Source organism: Scleropages formosus, chromosome 12 (assembly GCF_900964775.1).
Source record: "Scleropages formosus chromosome 12, fSclFor1.1, whole genome shotgun sequence".
In the NCBI taxonomy this organism is placed as follows: domain Eukaryota; kingdom Metazoa; phylum Chordata; class Actinopteri; order Osteoglossiformes; family Osteoglossidae; genus Scleropages; species Scleropages formosus.
In genome coordinates this window covers 21,560,514-21,579,535 of record NC_041817.1, presented here as the reverse complement: position 1 = coordinate 21,579,535, position 19,022 = coordinate 21,560,514, and the positions used below count along the sequence as shown (strand labels likewise).

Sequence of the window (19,022 nt, the reverse complement as noted above, 5' to 3'; positions counted from 1 at the left end):
AGCCTAGATGTTCCTCCACATTTCACACTAATGATCCATTTAAAGTTGGACGCAGAAGTGACATTTTTAGCGGCCTCAGCTAGAATTCATGTGTGAGGACAGTGTTAGGTAGAAGAGTACTGCTGTAAGTAACCCCAAGCTATATGGTATTAATATAGCCTGTAACATCCGCTGATGGGAAACAGGTCTCTGTTATATTAGAAAAAGCATTTTATACGCTCCGCTTCAGATGACCTGTTTTAACCAATCTAGATGACTTCCACATTACCTCCTTGATGATGCACAACAGAAGTGCAATATGATATCATTCTCAGGCCTTTGTAAGCAATGCCCGGTCAGTTGTTTGCTCTTAGCATTGGATGCCCCATCGTGTCACCCCTCTTGTCCCATAAAGCAGACCTCCGCCGCCTGGATTCTCTTGGTCAGGGTGACGCAGTTGACTACAAAGGGGAATCATATGGTTGAGAAAGTGCAGAAGACATCTTTTTCATCTAGCTAGAGACTAATCAGCTGTGAGGGTGAGCGTGGACTGCTGCTGATTACATCTGCGTTATTCCCCACCCCCAGACAGCGTGCTCAAAACACCCAGAGGCCCGCAGAACAATCAGCCCATTTCTGAATCATGCTCGCTTTTTGATGAAGCGCATCGTGATCAAAGACAAGAATACGTCTCCACGAAAACGCTGATCTTTGTCTTATCCTCGGCCTGCTAAAACAAAGCATATGGGCTTTTTTTCTCCCCCTTTTGGCTCAGGAATGGACTCTTATCATCAGAAACAAAAGAAAAAGTGCAATAATGCAAGACAGTGGTGTGGCGTGAAACAGGGCGTGTGGTGACCCAACCCAGTAGTCAAGGTAACTGTGACACAGGTGAGTATTGTAATTGGATTCCTTTGAATACAAGTTCATTACAGCAGGAAACTTTGCTTTGACCGGTCAGTTCCAGGATCTGCAGTATTGTGACCCACTATGGAGTGTGGCTCAGGTCAACTCCCTGCCTGCTGTATCTAATCAAAGTCTGTAATTTAAGTCTTGGTTCCCCATCACCTCCCACCCCAATGCTGAAAACACTGCTCTTAAGGGCATCCCCATGGGTCCCAAGTGTCACTCATTTATTCCAGTTAATATCTACAGAACCACATTCTTTTGCTCCCGGTACTGGACCAGCAGACTTCCAGGGTCACTGAGGTGATGGAAAGGGGGTGTCAGGTTCATCACGGGATTCTTGGGTCCCACTTTTCCCATCATGGGGGTGAAATCCATGAAAAGGACTTTCCTGCCTCAGCAGTGGTCCATATAAAAATAGACGAGAACAAAAATAAAAACTAAAATTATAGCCGGAATGGAAAAATACCCAGCTGTATAAATGGGTAAATAAGTTATTATGCAAACTTTACATTGTAGGGTGATTTGGAGATGTCAGCTACATAGACATCTTGTTGGGCAGCAGGTGGTGAAGAGCTTTTGCTTTTGCACCCAAAGGTGGCAAGTTTAAGTCTGACCTCCTGCAACAGTACCCTGAAGTAAGGTACTTACCTTAAACTGCCTCAGTAAAATTACCCAGCTATACAAATGGGTAAATAATTGTAGGTAGATTAATGTTCTCAGTTATTCTGGAGAAAAGATCAACTAAAACGAATAAATATGAAGTTCTTGGAGCTGTTGCTGTTGGATTTGGAAGTTTGTAGGTTCAAATCCCACTTCCTGCTGTCATACCATGGAACGAGGAATTCCCCCTAAACTTTTCCATTAAACCATACCTCACTATATAATGGATTAATCACTGTAAGAACTTCACCTTGTAAGCTGCTTTGGAGAAAAGTAACAGCAAAATAAATGTACTTTTATTTCTAAGATTTTGGATTTTTTGTCATGCATCTTTCTCTAGGTTTTGTCCTCATCATATGTTGACATTCAACTGAGAAGGCACTTGAGACTTGCTTTCCCATATGTTTTTTTCTCCTATTTTCATATTGAATACAGCTTCTTCACTCTTTCTGCACTGGTGTAAATGCACTGAATACCTGTTTTGTGCATGATGGCTGTCTTCCATCTGACTTACCATTACACTGAGTTGATAAGCTGACAGGAAATGTTGTTATAAAACTAAAACGGTTGTCCAGTCTTGACAGTGATCATTGAAGGCTCTTATCCCCTCTCCGTGCTGACAAACTGGCAATCTTCTCTGTGGAGAACAAGCCATCCATTCATCACTGAAAACTGTCACTTGTTCCTGTCAACAGTGGGTCATTTGGGTGGCGTCCTCCGCGCTTCAAACCCCCCCCCGCCGGACATATACGAAGTGCTCTGACTTCTTGCAGAATGTGAATTTGGGCAAAATGTGTGCAAGCAGTCAAATCCACCCATTTGCGTGCAAAGCCCAGAACGGGACAACAGAGGAGGTGCACTGCACCGCTTGAGGACCTAACGGTTGAAACAATGTCTTACTGTGAGGCAGCGAAGGCCATTTAAAATTCACTGCAGTGACTAAATTCAGAATTAGGGGGGGTCGGCCCAGCATGGGAGAACAGAATGAGACATTAAATGAGACAGGAACAGCTAACAGGAAACATAGCTCAAGGTCAGAGTGCAATCTGCAGCAAAGCCTTGGTACAGGGACGCCACCTTTATTATTATTAGTACACTAATGGCTTTGTCGTAACCTGAGATCCACAAAAGGAAGACAGAATAAAAAAGGGATATGTAGTCTGGTGGCTTTGGTCGTTCACTTGTTAACCAGCTTCACGTGTGGCTTTTGCTAAGGACTTATTGGATGGGAATAATTTCCCTCCACTATTGAAACTCATCACAAACAGTGACCTTTCAGAAGGGTGTGCTTCTGTGCTCATTGTTTTGGAACACTGATCAGGAACAATCTGTTTGCTGGCATGTCTTACAAGAAGGTTCCTCAGTAATAAATCATAATCGTCACTTCATCTCTTATATTCCGTCGATTCATTAATCCAAAAAATGCTCTGATTGTCAGTGATATCTGTGCTTTGAATCTCCTCCAGTAGTTAGGAGACACGTCTGATGAGCGACGACAGCACAAAACTGAATTTAGTTCTTTATTTATAAAAATTTAATTATTCAAAACAGAACAAATGCTTGGGTATCCTAGAGCAAGACATATTTTTGTCACAGGCCTGTACATTATACAGACTTAACACGTAAAAAAAAAAAAAAAAATCAGATATTAGAATATACCAGACAAATAATTTAGAGCCAGAAAATCAGAATAAAGCACAGAAAATGTTAACTGTCTAACCAAGAGAAAAGCTCATCAAGATTATGAAGCTATTCAAAACCTTACTGTTCTCGAGTTAAGTGCCATGGAAGTACACAATTTAAATCATAACAAGATGCAAACTGCAACTATGACTGTTAAAAATAAGAATTCCCTTCTAGTGAGTGGGACAACAGCAATACTTAGTAGCTGACAACATGTCCACTCTGGGGCATTGAAGAAATAAGGTAAGAGCTGCACAAAAAATTCAGGCAAGTGAAGTTTTGACCTCTGCGATGTTTAATTTACAGCACACATTTGGTTACACCTGTGCTTGTTTAGATCCATAAAACAGTGTAGTGTTATGTCTTGTTAGATATTTTTTTTTTTTTCTCTCAGCACCATCATTTCACTTAACAGCTTTTCCAAAAAATCAGCATGTCTGTAATGACCAAAGCAGTTTGACAGGAGCTTTCAAGATAAAAACAGAACCACTGACACTTTCAGTGATTCACTGATCACCCTTCAAATAAATAGCTACCAACTAAGCAATTAAATCTCTTTTTCTGGGATAACCATTCAAATAAACCAGTCTTATTATTTTTCGTTAGTTTACTAAGCTCTCGTTTTTTTGCATTCCATTTTTTTTTGTTCTCAAAGTGCAGTCTAAAATTCTTCCAAGTTTTCCCACTAGTTAAAACTAATTGCAATGTAGAGGATTGCCATTAATACCAATGTCCAAGGTTTATTTAAAAATTCTGACCTTGGGAACATCTAAAAAAGCCCACCGCAATATTTATAACTGCTGATTTACTTTGTCAATGCCTCAGTCTCCGTGATGCTACTCAGAGCATGGAATACACAGTATAGCTTTGAGATCCCTCTCCTTCACAATGAGAAATCAATACTATCTACAAAAAGTGGAGTGCTTCAGTCCCCAATACATTTGCATAAACAGTATTTGCTGCACTCAGCTATGCAGTTTCTTGGGCAAGAATCAAATTAGAGTCCTTAATCAGAATACATGTAAGTATGTTGTTTTAGTATCGGTTCCTATGACATTCTTGGCAATGCACTTATAATAACCCATGTCTCGACTGGAGGGGTTCTGTATGATTAGTGAGCCCTGCGGGTGTAAGTACTTGTTTCCGAAAACCTTAGGCATGTTTGTAGCTGTTAGCTGCATTTTGTCGGGCATCTCCCAGATCACCTCGGCTCGTGGGATGCCGGTGGCCATGCAGTTCAGCTGGATAGCCACACCGGCCCTAGCGTAGGTCACGGGGGCAGGACCACTGGTGATTCGGGGTGGGTATGCAATCACGATCACGGGTACTGTGAGCAAAGAGGTCCCGATATCATTTTCCGACCTACAGGAGTATGTCCCCCTGTCGTACACGGATGCTTGCTGGACAGTGAGGGTACCATTTGGCAGGACAGTGAAACGTCCATTCCTCTCTGGTCGGGTCAAAACCACACCACTGGGCAAAGTCCAAGATAGTTTGGTCTGAGGGCCACCACCAGATGAACAGTGGAGCTGGAGATTCTCCCCATTGATGATGCTTATGACAGAGCTGTGTCGGTTGGTGACTTCGACCCTTTTTGCCAGCTCCAGGGTCACTGTCCGCTCTGCCTGCCCAGCTGGGTTTGTGCCCATGCAGCGGTATGTCCCAACATCGGACTCTGTCGGATTGCTGATGAACAGGGTCCCGTCTGGCCTGTGGATGAACCTGGAGAGCTGTGTACCGCTAGGAAGCAGCGTGCCACTGGGAAGAATCCATGTGATCCGTGGAGCCGGGTGACCCTCGAGCGAACAGTTCACAGTCAGTGCGGTGCCAACGGTCAGCGAAAGTGTCTCTGCCTGGGGGCTCCTGAGATGCGGCTTTTCAAGTGTGTCTCTAACATCCAGGTGGACTGCCAGTCTGGCCTCCCCTCCTTCATTGCGTGCAACACAAACCAGCTGCACCGAATCGGTCTTCCTCAGGGAGCGGATGTCCAGCGTACCGTTGCGATGCACCATCATCCTGCTGCCATAATATGGTGCAGGCAGCACCACATTCTCAGGCAAGACCCACATGACCCGTGGGGCGGGTGTTCCCTCGGCGTTGCAGTCCAGGAGCTTGCGCTGGTCCCTGAAACCGGTCTCTCTGACCGTACTCGCCACACCTTGCTGACCATTAATGGTTGGTGAAGAAACGAGGACCTCAACTCCGACCACATTCTTGTCCTGACCGATCGTGTTCCGAGCCACACAGGTATAATTGCCAGTGTCAAACCTCTGAGCTTTCTGAATGACTAGTGTGCCGTCATTGTGAATGTGGTATTTGTCTGAAGCTGGAGCGATGATACGATTAGTCGGGGAGAACCATGTGACACTTGGTGGCGGCTCCCCTTTGGCATGACACCTGAGCGAGACAGAGTCACCATAGGACACCCTAAGAGTTTCATAGGTCTTGTTTTTAATGGCAGGGGGATCCACCACTATCTTCACATGGATCTTCATCTCGTCCTTCCCAATTTGGTTCTCGGCATAACATGTGTAGTCTCCTTCCTCTTTCATCCCCACATCATTGAAATAGAGGGTCCCGTTGTCAAAAACCACAAACCGCCTGGTCCGTACACCGCTGTCATCAGACTGAGTGATGCTGTCCACCATGGTGCCATCCGGCAGACCCCACCTGATCTCAGGGTCGGGAAGGCCGGAGGCAATGCAGTCAACCTTCAGGGATCCTCCATAGGACACTTTCTGACTGGCCACCTGTTTGAACTCTATCTTGGCCGGCTTCATCATGACGCTGACCTTCAGCAGGACGTAGTCATCGCCCATTTTGTTTCTGGCTACGCAAAGGTAGTCTCCCTCATCCTTCTCTGTTACTGCTTGGACTGTAAGTGTGCCATTACTGAAGACTTTAATCCTGGGGTCAAAACTAGAAATGAAAACACAGCAAACAAATACAATCTATTACATGAGGCAAAAACAGATTATTTGACTTCATTGTGCTTATAAATACCTTTCTGCTTCTTGTTTAAGGCTACATAAATTGAAAGGAATTACAAAATGGTATTAAATCCCAGAAAGGAAATTAAATTAAAAAAAAAAAAAATCTTGAGAGGAAATTGTTATACTATTACTAGGTGAGAGAAAACTATGTGTCCCTAGATAACCATGAAATTTGGATAGACATAAACAGGCTAGCTTTTAGTGTGGTGGTTAAAACCTATGCCTTTCAGTGAAAGAACCTGAGTTTGAATCCCGGCTCTTGCTGTTACCCTTAAACAAGGTACTTGAACTGATACCATGAAAGTTACCAAGTTGTATAAATCACTCAGTAAGTTTTAAGTAGCGGAGTATACAAAGCTAACATTGAAAGTTACATTGGACATATAACTTACATGTATTATTATGTAATGCGGACATATAACGCCATCTCTTTCAGACTGATAATTTAAAAAAAAAAAAAAAATAATAATTAAGTTATGTAAACCCAAGAATGTGACCAATGAGAAGTTGCTAGTAGTTTACACCCACTCCAGATGTATTTAAGGAGTGTATTTTTGTTGTTCAGGGAGCCTGTCTGGATTGAGTGCTGAACTATTGCTCAATAAACTGCTGAATAAAACTCAATTAGTATTATTTGCTGAGTGCTGTTAAAGATTTCCAGATGATGATAATAATAATAATAATAATAATAATAATAATAATAATAATATACACAGGACAAGATGTAGCACCCCATACGTATATTACAACGGCTGTACACAAAGACCCAGTCCAACCAACCTCACCATGAAGCCACAGAGAACACAATGCACTGCCAACAAATATCTCCATGACTCGAGATCACCAAAATAATACCAAGTAATAATATCAAAACTAGAGAGAAAAAATGTATTTATTTGCAGCTTCAGGTAGTTTTACAGACCTGATTCCCCACAGCTGCATTCTAAGCCAGGTTTTGACTACATCTTTCAGGTGGGGACGGGAGGGGAGGCGCAGTGGTCGGGATATTGATAGGTGACAAGCTGACAGCTGTAGCTCTACATACAGCACACGTTGGGGAGTACAGCCATCAAGATCGCTTGGGCCAGGTAAGAGGTGGAAAGAGCTCGCGGCTGGCAAAGCATGACTGAAAAGGCCCTGGTGTGGCTTCAAAGAGTCCGTCTGCTGAATTCAGACCTGAGCTTCTTCTCTCGCCCCATGAATAAAATATATCTCCTGGAGGAGCTCATTTTATGGAAGTCAGATGGTGTTAAACCTCAAAAGCTGCATTTTAAAATGTACATATAATTCTTTTAAAATAAAAATAAATTCAAGATGCATCATAAAAAAATAAAATGAGTTCACATGTATTATTTCTGGAACATACACTCGCTGATGCATGTCAAGGAATTAATAAATATGAATATGCTTCTTATTTTAAGTTTAAGTTTGGATGTTTTAAATCAAAATGGACAATTTTCTCTCCTAACTCCATGGCCTTCTGCCTTATTAAAAATGATATTTTTGCACAAATTTCACGTCAGTTTATCTTTTCCTTTTCTGTACACAACTTCCCACCACCTAGCAGAATGCCTCGAGGAGAAATGCCCCCCATCTCCACCCCCTGTTAAGTCAATTGGAGTTTTTAAATACTGCGGGTCGCATTGCAAGACGTGGCATGGCTATTATAGGTGAGCAATGGCTCTCTAACTGCTGATGGCCATCAGCTGACAGCAATTGCACTTGCCTGTAGGAGGCGCTCATGCAGCAGACAAAACAGAGTAACAAATAACTCCCTGAAGACCCACTGTTCTGTTTTAAAAATGAAAGAATTCGGGTGAATTTTTAAACATTAATGAATAGATGAGTATGTAACCAATGTTGAATGGGGAATTTACTTTGTTGGCTCTCTTTTAATTAACAAAAAAATCAGAACATCCTTCAGTGAGGGAGGATAGACTTTGAATAACACATCTGTCCAGTCACAAAAATTGCCCGAGAGATGACCTCATGTCCTAAAGATTCAAACTAATGAAAATGATGCATTTGGATTTACTCCAAACACTGTTAACCACACTTACAAACCACAGCTAATATTTCTCAATCTTGGGAAACTCTTAACTATACCTGTAATCTGCATCCACCAGTTTCTTGGAAGGGATTCTCCATATGATTCTAGGACCTGGATCCCCAGAGGCGATGCAGTCAAGGTGCAGCTGTCCCCCATAGGTGACGTCTGTCTTCTTGGGTGAGCTAGAGGTTATTTTTGCTGTGGAGATACTCTCCTTCACCAGTAGGCTGATGGTCCTCTTGGCGACCCCCACCGCATTGGTGGCTTTGCACTCGTAGGTGCCACTGTCTTTGGTGGAGAGGTTACGGATGTACAATGTGCCGTTGGGGAAAACAAACAGTTTGCCATTCACAAACTGCGACGGACGGAGGTGTGTGCCATCTGGGATGACCCAGTAGATGACGGGCAAGGGGGCGCCCTTTACAGTGCAATCAACGTGGATGGCTTGGCCCTCGGAGAATGTGAGGCTCTCTGCCCTCCGCTGCTGAATGACGGGTGGCAAAGCAGTGATGTGCAGGCGCACAGAAAGGACGTCGGCACCGGCTGAATTGCTTGCGATGCATTTGTACATGCCACGGTCCTGGTAGCTGGCCCCGTGGATGCGGAGGGTACCATTGTGTAGCAGCATGATGTGCTGCTTGGCAGCCGAAACAGAGCGCAGGATGGTCCCGTTCGGCAGCATCCAGGAAATGTGGGGGGTAGGGAGTCCTTGCACTTGGCAGTCGAAGCTCGTGTCATTACCCAGGTGCACTGTGGCATCGTGAAGACGTGGTGTCAGTATCGTGGGCTGCTGAGCCAACACAACCAGCGTGACCATCATCTTGTCCACACCATACTGATTCTGTGCTGTGCAGAGGTACTGTCCACGATCCAGAAGATGCACGTTCCGAATGACAAAAGTCCCATTTGGCTTCACCTCGAACCTCTGCGTCTTAGTGTTGGGTGTTATGATAACTCCTGCAACAAGAAATAATAGCCCATTGACATATTTGGCACTAAACTTACAAAAACCACTCAAACTTTTCCACTGGCTTACAGTCAAAGGACCACCTTGATCAAGGTACTTACCTTGAATTGTTTCAGTGAAAGTTACCATGGTGTACAAATGGGTAAATCATTGTGACAATATATAAACCCAACCTATGAGTCACTTGAGAGAAAAGTGCCAACTAAGTTAATGAACAATACATTTAGGATCTAACAATGTACTCTTTATGCTTTTGTTTATTCTAGGTAAATTCAGTGTTTTTCATTTTTAATCAAATTAAGAACTACATGTCATTCAGCTGAAATTCAACATACCTACAGACTTTTAGTTCAGGAAGTTATACGATTTGCCATAATAGTCAAAATCTTTGATCAATGATTAAAAAAATATTTAAATTGCTGTCAGTTTTGGGAAATTATATATTTTACATTATATATTAAGTTAATAAACGTCTTTGTTCCTGCTGTGCAAGCTGTATTTCTTGAGCTGTTGCTTCTTTTGACACAAAATCCTTGATTATTCTCAGAGCAATAAAAATGTCAGCTGGGGCCGGGCAGAAGAAATAAAGAGCTGGTGTACACATGCCATCTCCTAGAAGTGTTAGTCGCATGCATGGTTCTTGTTTGAGGCGCACGTTCAGTTTGGAAACAGAAGAGCTTGTGTTTCACCACAGTGTACCGCTACATCTGTTAGTTGGCCTCTTGCTTGTGCCTGTCACTAATTGCAATGGAATGAAATATTCCGTCTAACATATAAAAGTGACCATGAACATTGCTAAGAAATAAATAATAATGCAACATAACTTTATGATCATGCTCGGATAAGCCTTTACGCACCTACTCCTGTATTGTACGTACATGTTTCTGCATCTCAAAAAAAAGGAGAAAAAAGTAGGAAGTATGCAGCTATTTGTCTGATGAACATTGGTTCATATGGTGGAAAGAAAGAAACTAACTACTTAAGAATCACATGTCTACATCTATGTGTCTCTTTCTCCTAATGTAATGCACAAATTATATCTTCTACGAGATGTATGTCACTTTGGAGAAAATCGTCTGCTAAATGAATACATGTAAATGTAATTAGCATTTAAGAAAGTCCTGTAAGTCTTTGTATTTTAATATCAGCTTTAATGAGGAACAGCACTATAAGAAAATCTTATACAGTAATACGTACCTGTGGAAATCTTTGTCCATGCCAGGAAAGGTTTAGGGTCTCCAACAGTGTCACAAGGTAGAAAAGCATCAGTTTGAGCATTTACTGAAATCATGTGAAGGTTTGTAGTGGTGATTTTGGGCCTTCCCCTTTCGAATGGCACTGAAGATGATGGCTTTTGTTGTTGGGACACATTGCGAGTGACATCAGTACTTTGAGAAGGTTTCTGGGACTCGGCATTAGTTCTCAGCCCATCCTGGGAAACACGGATAGTTTCTTCTGATGATGACTTTTGTTGGTGAGACACATTCTGAATGATACCAGAACTTTGGGAGGGTTTATAGGACTGTGATTTAGTTCTCATCTCATCCTGAGGATGAAGGACAATTTCTTTTGATGATGAATTTTGTTGATGAGACACATTTGGAATGATGTCTGTATTTTGGGAGGGGTACTGGGGTTTTGCTTTAGTCCCCATCCCATCAAGGGGATGATGAATAATTTCCTCTGATGCTGGCTTTTGCTGATGAGATACATTATGAATAATCTCAATCCTTTGGGAGGGTTTCTGGGGATTTGCTATAGTACTCTGTCCATCCTGAGAATGAAGGGCAGTTTCTTCGGATGATGGCTTTTGTTGATGAGACACATTCTGAATCACATCGATACTCTGAGAAGGTTTCCTGGGCTCTGCTTTAGTCTCCAGATGATCCAGAGTATTAACAGTTGTTTGTTTTGCTGATGGTTTTACTTGATGAGACACATTCTGAATAACATTAGTACTCAGGGAGAGTTTATTGGTCTCTGCTTTGGTCCTTTGCTCATCCAGAGAATGAAGGGCGGTTTCTTCTGATGGTGGTTTTTGTTGATGAGACACACTCTGAATGACATCAGTACTTTGAGAGGGTTTCTTGGGCTCTGTTTTAGGTCCTAGATGGTTCTGAGAATGAAAGATGGTTTTCTCTGGTAATGATGATGCTGTGGTAACTGTGGGAGCCCTGGTTGTTGTCTTCCTGGCATTAAAAGGAGCTGTTGGTGTATTTCTTACCTCTGATTTTGGAACAGTAGCCTTGACATTGTTCAATAAATGCTGTCTGGATTCCACTGACAGTTTTGTGGGATTAATGACAGGTGGTCTGACCTTTTCAGGTGTCTTGTTAATATGAGGTCTTCTGAAAACAGGAGGATATCTAATATTTGTGTTGTATGGGTACCTCTGATTGGATCCAGGTATTCTTCCACTGTTCCTGTTAGGGATATAATTAATCCCAATTTGGGAAGAGCCAGGGTTTACCTTATTTTTTTGTGAGTCTGGCGAAGGTATGTTTGACCATAATGCAGGATGAGCTGATGTTGCGGAGGTCACTGTAGTTGTAGAAATTGTTGATGTACTTGTTGGTGTAATAATACTTTCTGCTGACGGAAAACTATGCATCTGGGGTGATTTGTCAATTTCCTTATTTTCTGCAATGTGTGTGTGATGTCCAGAAGCATTATTCTGAAGGTTTTGTGATTCTGTAAAAATAGTGGTGGGTTTTTTGGAGGTCAGTGTTGTCTCTGCCTGATTAAATCCTAGATTGGGAAATCCTGGTATTAATGGTTTCTTTGGTTCTAACTGAAATGAGAGCAATGCTTCATTTCCCTCCTGGGCTTTGTCATTGGTATTTTGTTTTGTAGCACCCCTCATGATTTGAGTGTTCCTGCTTACTGGTGTCTGCTCGGAATCTTTAGATTCATGCGTAATTTCTTCTGAAGTGGGAATTTTACCAGGCATCCCTCCAAGTCTTGTGTCAGAATCCCATGTGGGCACACTTGGGTTTACTGAGGGTGTAAAGCCCCCTGCTGTGGTCTCACCATAATTCCTCTCAAAGGAACTGCTTGTCAGAAGACTTGTGTTTGTAGACACCTCCTGACCCGTGACTAATGATTCTGCCTCATGGATTGGTGCTGTGGCCAGAGATTTTACAGTTGGTGCTTCATCTATTTTCTGGTTTTCATTTAGCCAAACTGTGGAAGCTGTTGGTGTAACCAATGAAGCACTTTGAAAAAAATAGTTTGGGGGAGTGGTAAGTCTGGAGTCCTGTACTTCTTCCATCACAGTGGAACTGATCTTCATTTCGGATAATTCATCAGGCTTGTTTTGAAGAACTGCTCCTGTATCATCTGTCAGACTTACAATGCCAGACGACTCCTGGTGTTTGTTGAAATAATAGGTGATAGTAGCTGCAGCTGATGTTGCAACCGTTGAGGATAATTCTGTCTGAAGATGTGAAGTTGGGGTTGTCTCAGCTGTTGCTACAAGATCACTTTCATATAGGGGTGCTCTAGACAGGGTTGATCTAACTGTAGAGAACAGTGGATTTTGCAGGGGGTTACTTGGCCCTATTGTTATTCTGATAGGTTTTCTTCGAGTATAAGACTTCCTTCTTAAATTCCATGAGGTTCTGCGATGAGAAGATTTAGACTTAGAGAGAATTTCTGGACCTGCATTTCCACTTATACCTGGTTTTGTAGCTGGAGAAGCAGTTGTTAGAAACTTGAATAAGTCGTTGGGATAATGCTCAGTCACGAGATTTTTTATTTCGTACTCAGCTGCAGTTTTGAAAAGGTCTTCCATGTAACCATGTGTATGAGGTTCAGAATCCCCACTAATTTTGTGGGAAAATCCACCTTTCTGAGAGCTTTCGGTGGTTCTGATATTAATATTTGCTTCTGAGCCACGAAGGTTGTTAGATCTTTCCATAACATTAGAGACAATAATGCCAGGGATTTTTTCTGTTGTTGTACTTTTACTTTCCTGAAAAGTGACACTATACAATGTGCTAGTTAAAATGTTTAAGCCATTTTCAGTGTTTTCCCTCTCAGCGTTTGACGTACCAAGACTAGACTCCTGTGGACCAGATGTAGGCTGAGCAATATGAATACTGGTAGTGACAGCATCTGGTTCAGTGTTGGTTTTGGATGTGGGTATCTGGGAAATTCTCTCAGTCTGGTCATTGGAATCAAAGGGCTCAGATTCAAAGAGGTCTCTTGTAGGATGGGATGGAATGTGTGTTGTAGTGATTACATAAAAGCCTTCCTCTTGCAGGTTCATGTCATCTATGGAAGAGCCTCTTGAGTTACTATAAGATTCAGGCAAGTCAGGCTTTGATGTTACAGACTCCTTTGACTGCTTCTTTGTTGCTGGTGCATAGGTTTGAACTGAACTGGGTGTTGTTGTTTTTGCATTGATTTTATTACGAATCTTTGCCAAAATGTTAGCCCATTGCTCTGGGTCTATCTTTTTGCTTGACATATTGACCTTTCTTCTCATCGCAGTAACATTCTTTTTATCATCTACACGGGAACCTTTGCGAATAGGTTTTCTCCGCCGATGGGGCTGCCCCCCTGAGCTCATCAGTGGGTTCCCTCGAGGGCTACTTTTCTGGCCCCTCCTTTGACTCAGGTTGTTGATTTGTTTAGAGGATGCTTCCTCCTGGACCCTGTCATCACCAGATGACTCTTCAATGTCATCCATCATGGCTTTTATTCTAGTAGAAACACCCGAAGCGGACTGAGGCCTCATGGGAAACTTTCTTAGTGGCCGGACAAGAGGTCTCCTTGTTATAATTACTTTTGTAGCCATTGTATCAATGCCATGCTGGTTAAGAGTCACACATTTGTAATATCCGCTGTCAGTCAGCTGACTCTGAGCTAGAAATAAAGTGCCATTCAAATACACAACAGCCCTGGATGAGTTAGTGCTGTGGTTCAGAAGCTGTTGATCAGGCAGAATCCAGTTTAAATGTGCATCTGGGGTTCCAGAGGAGACGCAAGGTAGGGAAATGGATTCACCCACAAGTTTGCTCACAGGAGGACCCAACTCACTCCCTGGAGATGGATCTGAAGAATCTTCCACAGAGAGACGGAAAGGGAGAACATCAAGCTCATCTTTCACCTGTGCAATGCAGTAGTATATACCAGAGTCTGAGTGCCTAACATTTTTGATGACCAGCTTTCCTGTGCTGGACACAAAAATTCGGTTGTCAGTACTGCTATATGTTGCGGTGACTTTAGAGCCATCTGGAAGCATCCACTGAATATATGGGTCCCCAGAACTGAGCACTCTACAATCCATCTCACTCACAGCACCCACAGCAATACTCACTGCAGTCCTGGTACTGTTTTTGTGCTCTATCATGACCCATTCCCTTCTTTGCCTCCTCACAATCTCAGTCTCCAAGGTTTGTGTAAAGCGAGTGCTCATGTTCAGCTTAATACTTTTAGGTGATGACTGAGGCCTGTTTAGTTGAATTTTGACAACCGACTGCATGAGCCAAGCAGGATTTGACAGAATATTAGCACGCACCCCTGTGTAATAATAAGCGTCCTTCTCGGTGTCTTGCCTGTATCTGTAGCTCAGTTTGGGCTCTTTACTCAACATGATCTCCCTCTGCAAGTGCACAGGCACTTCGCTGTAGTATGCAATGAGTTTCCACAGTTTTTCATAGTTCTCCCGATCAACTGGGCATTCAGCGTCTAGAAAAAGGGAGACGTTAGCAGCAATTTGCTGGGAGCTGATATTCTCAAAGGCGATCTTACTGGATTCTGTGGGCTCACTGATATCACAGTCTAAATCTACTTTGTTCCCATTCTCATCAGTCAGGTTCAATGTAATATTGCCAAAAGGAACCCTGAAATGCTTCACTGGGAGAAGTTCAGTCTGTTTTTCTTCTGCCACTGCTTCCTTTTCAGGGATGATGATGTTTGGAGCTGTGCAAGTGAGGTCCTCCAGCTCTGAAATTTCTTTCCTCCTTAAGCGTACAGGAGAGGAGCACATTGGACACAACTGTCCTTTTGGATAAGCTTTGTCCTTTCTACATTTCAGCACACCTATAAAAGAAGAAATACGGTCATATTTATTCTGAGTTCATAAACTGTTGTTCATCTTGATTTTCCACAGCAACACCCATTTTGTGAAATCAAGGGTGTCCGGAGACTTTTAAGTTAATGTCCCTCTATACTTCCAAGTAGAAACTCTTAGAGTAAGATAACATTTCTGTGTTAGAAGAATCATTCTAAGAACAAAGATTCTTATTACCTGGAGAATGAGTGCTCCACTCTAATAACCACTTCAACCTGCAATCACAGGTCCAGGGATTTCCATGCAAGAACACGCTCTCCAGTTGTGGCATGCTCTTGAGCAGCTGGATGGGCAACGTAGTGAGGCCGTTGTCTGAGAGGTGCACCAGCTTGAGACCTGAAAGGTGAAAGTAATGCAGGACCGAGAAGGTGGCAAAGGTGGATGGATGAAGTTGCTGGAGGTAGTTCCCCTCCAGGTGGAGCAGGCGCAGAGCTGTCATGCCCTGGAAGGCGTCTGGTTGGATGAATTCAATGCGGTTATGGTCTAGGTACAACCGAATCAGTCCCGAGAGCCCAAGGAGCATTTTCCCACTGATTACTTTAAGTTTATTGTAGCTCATCTTCAGTACCTTCAGCAAAAAAGACAGAAAGCAGGATGAGTTATTTATTTTGAAATGGTATCAATTTAAACTGACACAAGATTTTCATTTCACTTGTTACCTGATATTCTTTTTATATTATTACCCTCTCTCCAACTTGGGGGGAAAATAAAAAAAACACGACATTCCAGCACTTGTTGAAAACAAACATTGCTTATTTTTTTCTCTGCTACTTTGTTCATGTTTGCTCTAATTTACCCTAAAAGTTTATTTGATCTAGTAGAACAGCAATCATACCTGCAGTGATGAGAGGTCTCTGAATGCAGCACTGGATATATCATGCACATCATTTCCGTGCATCATCAGAAACTCTAGTTTTTTTAATCCAGCAAACGAACTTTCTGTGATTTTGCTGATGGTGTTGAACCTACAAGAAGAAATATGTAATCAGTTTGCATGCAAAAATCTTATTTAATTCTGACCAAACTAAACAATCTAAAAAAGTGTGCCGCCACTGAAATGGCTGTAAAATAGTGCAGAATATACAAAGAAAAAAGCTAAAATAGAGGATATTTTACTGTCGAACTGTTGCGTGACCTCGCATATTGACTTGTCAGATTTTGATGGAGTACATGCATTCATAGGCCTCGTGCCACTGGCTCTCTCAACCCCCAACCAGTAGGGAGGGCCTTACCCGAGATTTATACGCTCCACGTGTTTGGGGAGTCCCCTGGGCACAGCGAGAAGGGAGCGGAAGGTGCAATGCACTTCTGTTGGCTGGTAGCAGGCACACAGGTGGGGGCAGGAGAAGCCTGCATCTGGCAGTATCACCATGACCACCAGGGTTAAGGCTGCAGCTAGATGGCCCATGATCTGCTGCTGATCCTGAAGGTCTTCTCAGAGCTGCTTCAAAGACACATGGCCTTATTTTCATCATTCATTGCACTGGTTGTGAACATTAGGTATAATTAATAATTACATTTATTTATTTAGCTGAGACTTTTCTCGAAAGCAACTTACAATGTTAAGCTACCTGTAATTATTAACTCATTTATACAGCTGGGTAATTATACTGGAGTAGTTTAAGGTAAGTACCTCTCTTAAGGGTACCGCAGCTGCAACCTGCAGTTTCAAAGGCAGCAGCTCTAACTACTATGTTACCAGCTGTCCCCAGGTGAGTTGAACTGTAACTCAATTCACCCTTTTGACACAAAATAATATCCTACAGTAGTTTTTATAACTCAACCGTTCTGTAAAAAAAGCACAATGCCATGAACAAGTAAATGATGGTAACCCACATGATGATGGGATGAAACCAAGCAAGTTGGCCAGAAACCCAACACTGTTTTAATTTTAATCTAGTCTTTTGAATGTGAACACATTACACCAAATGACTATAACTGTTTTAAAGACATACAGCTCATTCTGTCTTCTCTAAAGCACCAAATGCAGGCATTCAACTACTGCAAAACCAGAGCAGACCACTGAAATGACAATGAGATAAACTTGCTGTCATGTAGTACCTCTTATGGTCACATGAAACATAGTCTAGACTTCATGCATCAAAACAGCCCACAATGCTAACATCCAGCACACAAATTAGAGGTGTTCACTGGGGCAATCCATTTTTCACCTGATGAACACTCAGATCCTCCACTTGTCATCCTTTGGTGAAACATGCTCATCAGTTACCATGTACCATGTCAAGTTAGGCTGAGATGTTTACAGTATAAGTTCTCTTGGTTCTTTAGTAAGAAATTATGAAAAGTCTCTTTTAACTGATATATTTTCATACAATGTGTCACTGGTTACAAATGTACACTAGAAATACAGGGCTTTATTTTTAGTTTGTAAAATGAAAGACTATGAAAGTCTGATGAAAGACTAATTTCCATGAGCATAAAACTATAGGAAACAGGAGCAAAGTGAAATTCACACTTAAAGCTCCCACAGAACTTGCAACTCCAGATTTATAAAACACACAGAGAAGCAGGACTGTGCTCCAAACACCCGGTTTAAAACTCGCACATTTCTAAACAAAACTCAGAGTTCGGACTCAGGAAAATTCCAGGGACTCAACAGCTTTCCTAAACGACTGAGCAAAAAACCGCAAAAAAAAAAAAAAAAAAAAAAAAAGCAGAAACACCACAGGTGAACATGAACTTTTCTGTTAGTGACTATCAAACAGAAGAAGTGCAGCAATGTCGGTAACGTCTTATTTACTTTTTATTATAGTCGCAATACAACTTGACGCAGTTTCAAAGTGTGGTTAATAATTGCATGTTAAACACGTTCAGTGAACAACAACAACAACAACAATAATAATAATAATAATAATAATAATAATAATAATAGAAACACAGTCTCGCAAAAATAAATTTGTACCCACATGGCTCATGATCATGCTGGAAACTCTGTGTCGCTCTATATGAGTATAATTTATAGTGAAGTACACGCAGTGAGGAGGAAGAGAATACCTTGCAATCCTTGTGCAGACGACAGAGCAGAGCAAGAGCCCCAGCGCGGATCATGGCTTATAATAATATTCCCGCAAGAAGCGGCAGTGAGAGCGGAGCGCATGTGAGCGCGCACTTCATCCAGCTGCCATGAGCGCTTCGCACTGTCCCGCAGAGCAGCAAACGTCCTTCAGGTCACCAGAGAAAGCCGTGCCAATCCATTGCGGGTCTTGGAAATAAAAACGACGGGAACGGATAATAAAGCTAGATTATATGTGATAACTGGGAAGCGCGCGCAGTGCAATGAAGCGCAAGCGCGTCTTCCGAAAAAATGAAAGCTGGTGGAGTCGGGAACGCGGATCTCCCTTGAACGGCTCCTCGGGCTTTGCAGGGTGTAGAAGGTGTCAAAGTGGGGTGGAAAACTTGTGGTGGGGGAGGATCCTGCCCGGCTGGGCCACTTGTGGGACTCAAACGGACACAGTGATCTCCAAGTTCAGTGAGAGCAGTGGATTTATCCAAGGTCCAAGGAGGAGGAGGAGGAGGAGGGACCACAGGGAAGGAGATACCTCCTGAAGAACATCTGCACCTTCTCACTTGTCACTCCCAAGTTACTGCATCCCATCTCCTATGTCTGTGTTTAATCCTGGTAGTCAGCAGGGGTTTACTGATCAGAAATCCCAGGTTAGCATTCATAGCATTTCTTATCAT

The 19,022-nt window shown here is 42.5% G+C and overlaps 1 protein-coding gene across 2 annotated transcripts; it reads right to left on the bottom strand.

Annotated features, from left to right (window-relative positions):
- Window positions 1-3,111: 3,111 nt before the first annotated feature.
- Window positions 3,112-18,775, bottom strand: LOC108930934 (immunoglobulin superfamily member 10-like). Of its 2 annotated transcripts, none has more exons than XM_018746440.2 (7): window positions 18,336-18,775; window positions 16,553-16,764; window positions 16,156-16,285; window positions 15,498-15,888; window positions 10,439-15,289; window positions 8,331-9,231; window positions 3,112-6,150 (listed from the first exon to the last, which is right to left on the bottom strand). In XM_018746440.2, the coding sequence occupies exons 2-7, from the start codon at window positions 16,726-16,728 to the stop codon at window positions 4,242-4,244; spliced, it is 8,358 nt and encodes a 2,785-aa protein (XP_018601956.2). In that variant the 5' UTR covers window positions 16,729-16,764; window positions 18,336-18,775; the 3' UTR covers window positions 3,112-4,241. The 2 variants fall into 2 exon arrangements, with proteins under 2 accessions (XP_018601956.2, XP_018601950.2); XM_018746434.2 differs by having other exon boundaries at window positions 16,553-16,761.
- Between the last annotated feature and the right edge of the window lie 247 nt (window positions 18,776-19,022).

Coding starts and splice junctions, on each gene's coding strand:
- LOC108930934 (XM_018746440.2), bottom strand. CDS start 16,728: ATGGGCCATCTAGCTGCAGCCTTAACCCTGGTGGTCATGGTGATACTG. Junction 15,889..16,155: donor GAGACCTCTCATCACTGCAG/GTATGATTGCTG, acceptor TTTTTGCTGAAG/GTACTGAAGATGAGCTACAA. Junction 15,290..15,497: donor GTGGAGCACTCATTCTCCAG/GTAATAAGAATC, acceptor CTTCTTTTATAG/GTGTGCTGAAATGTAGAAAG.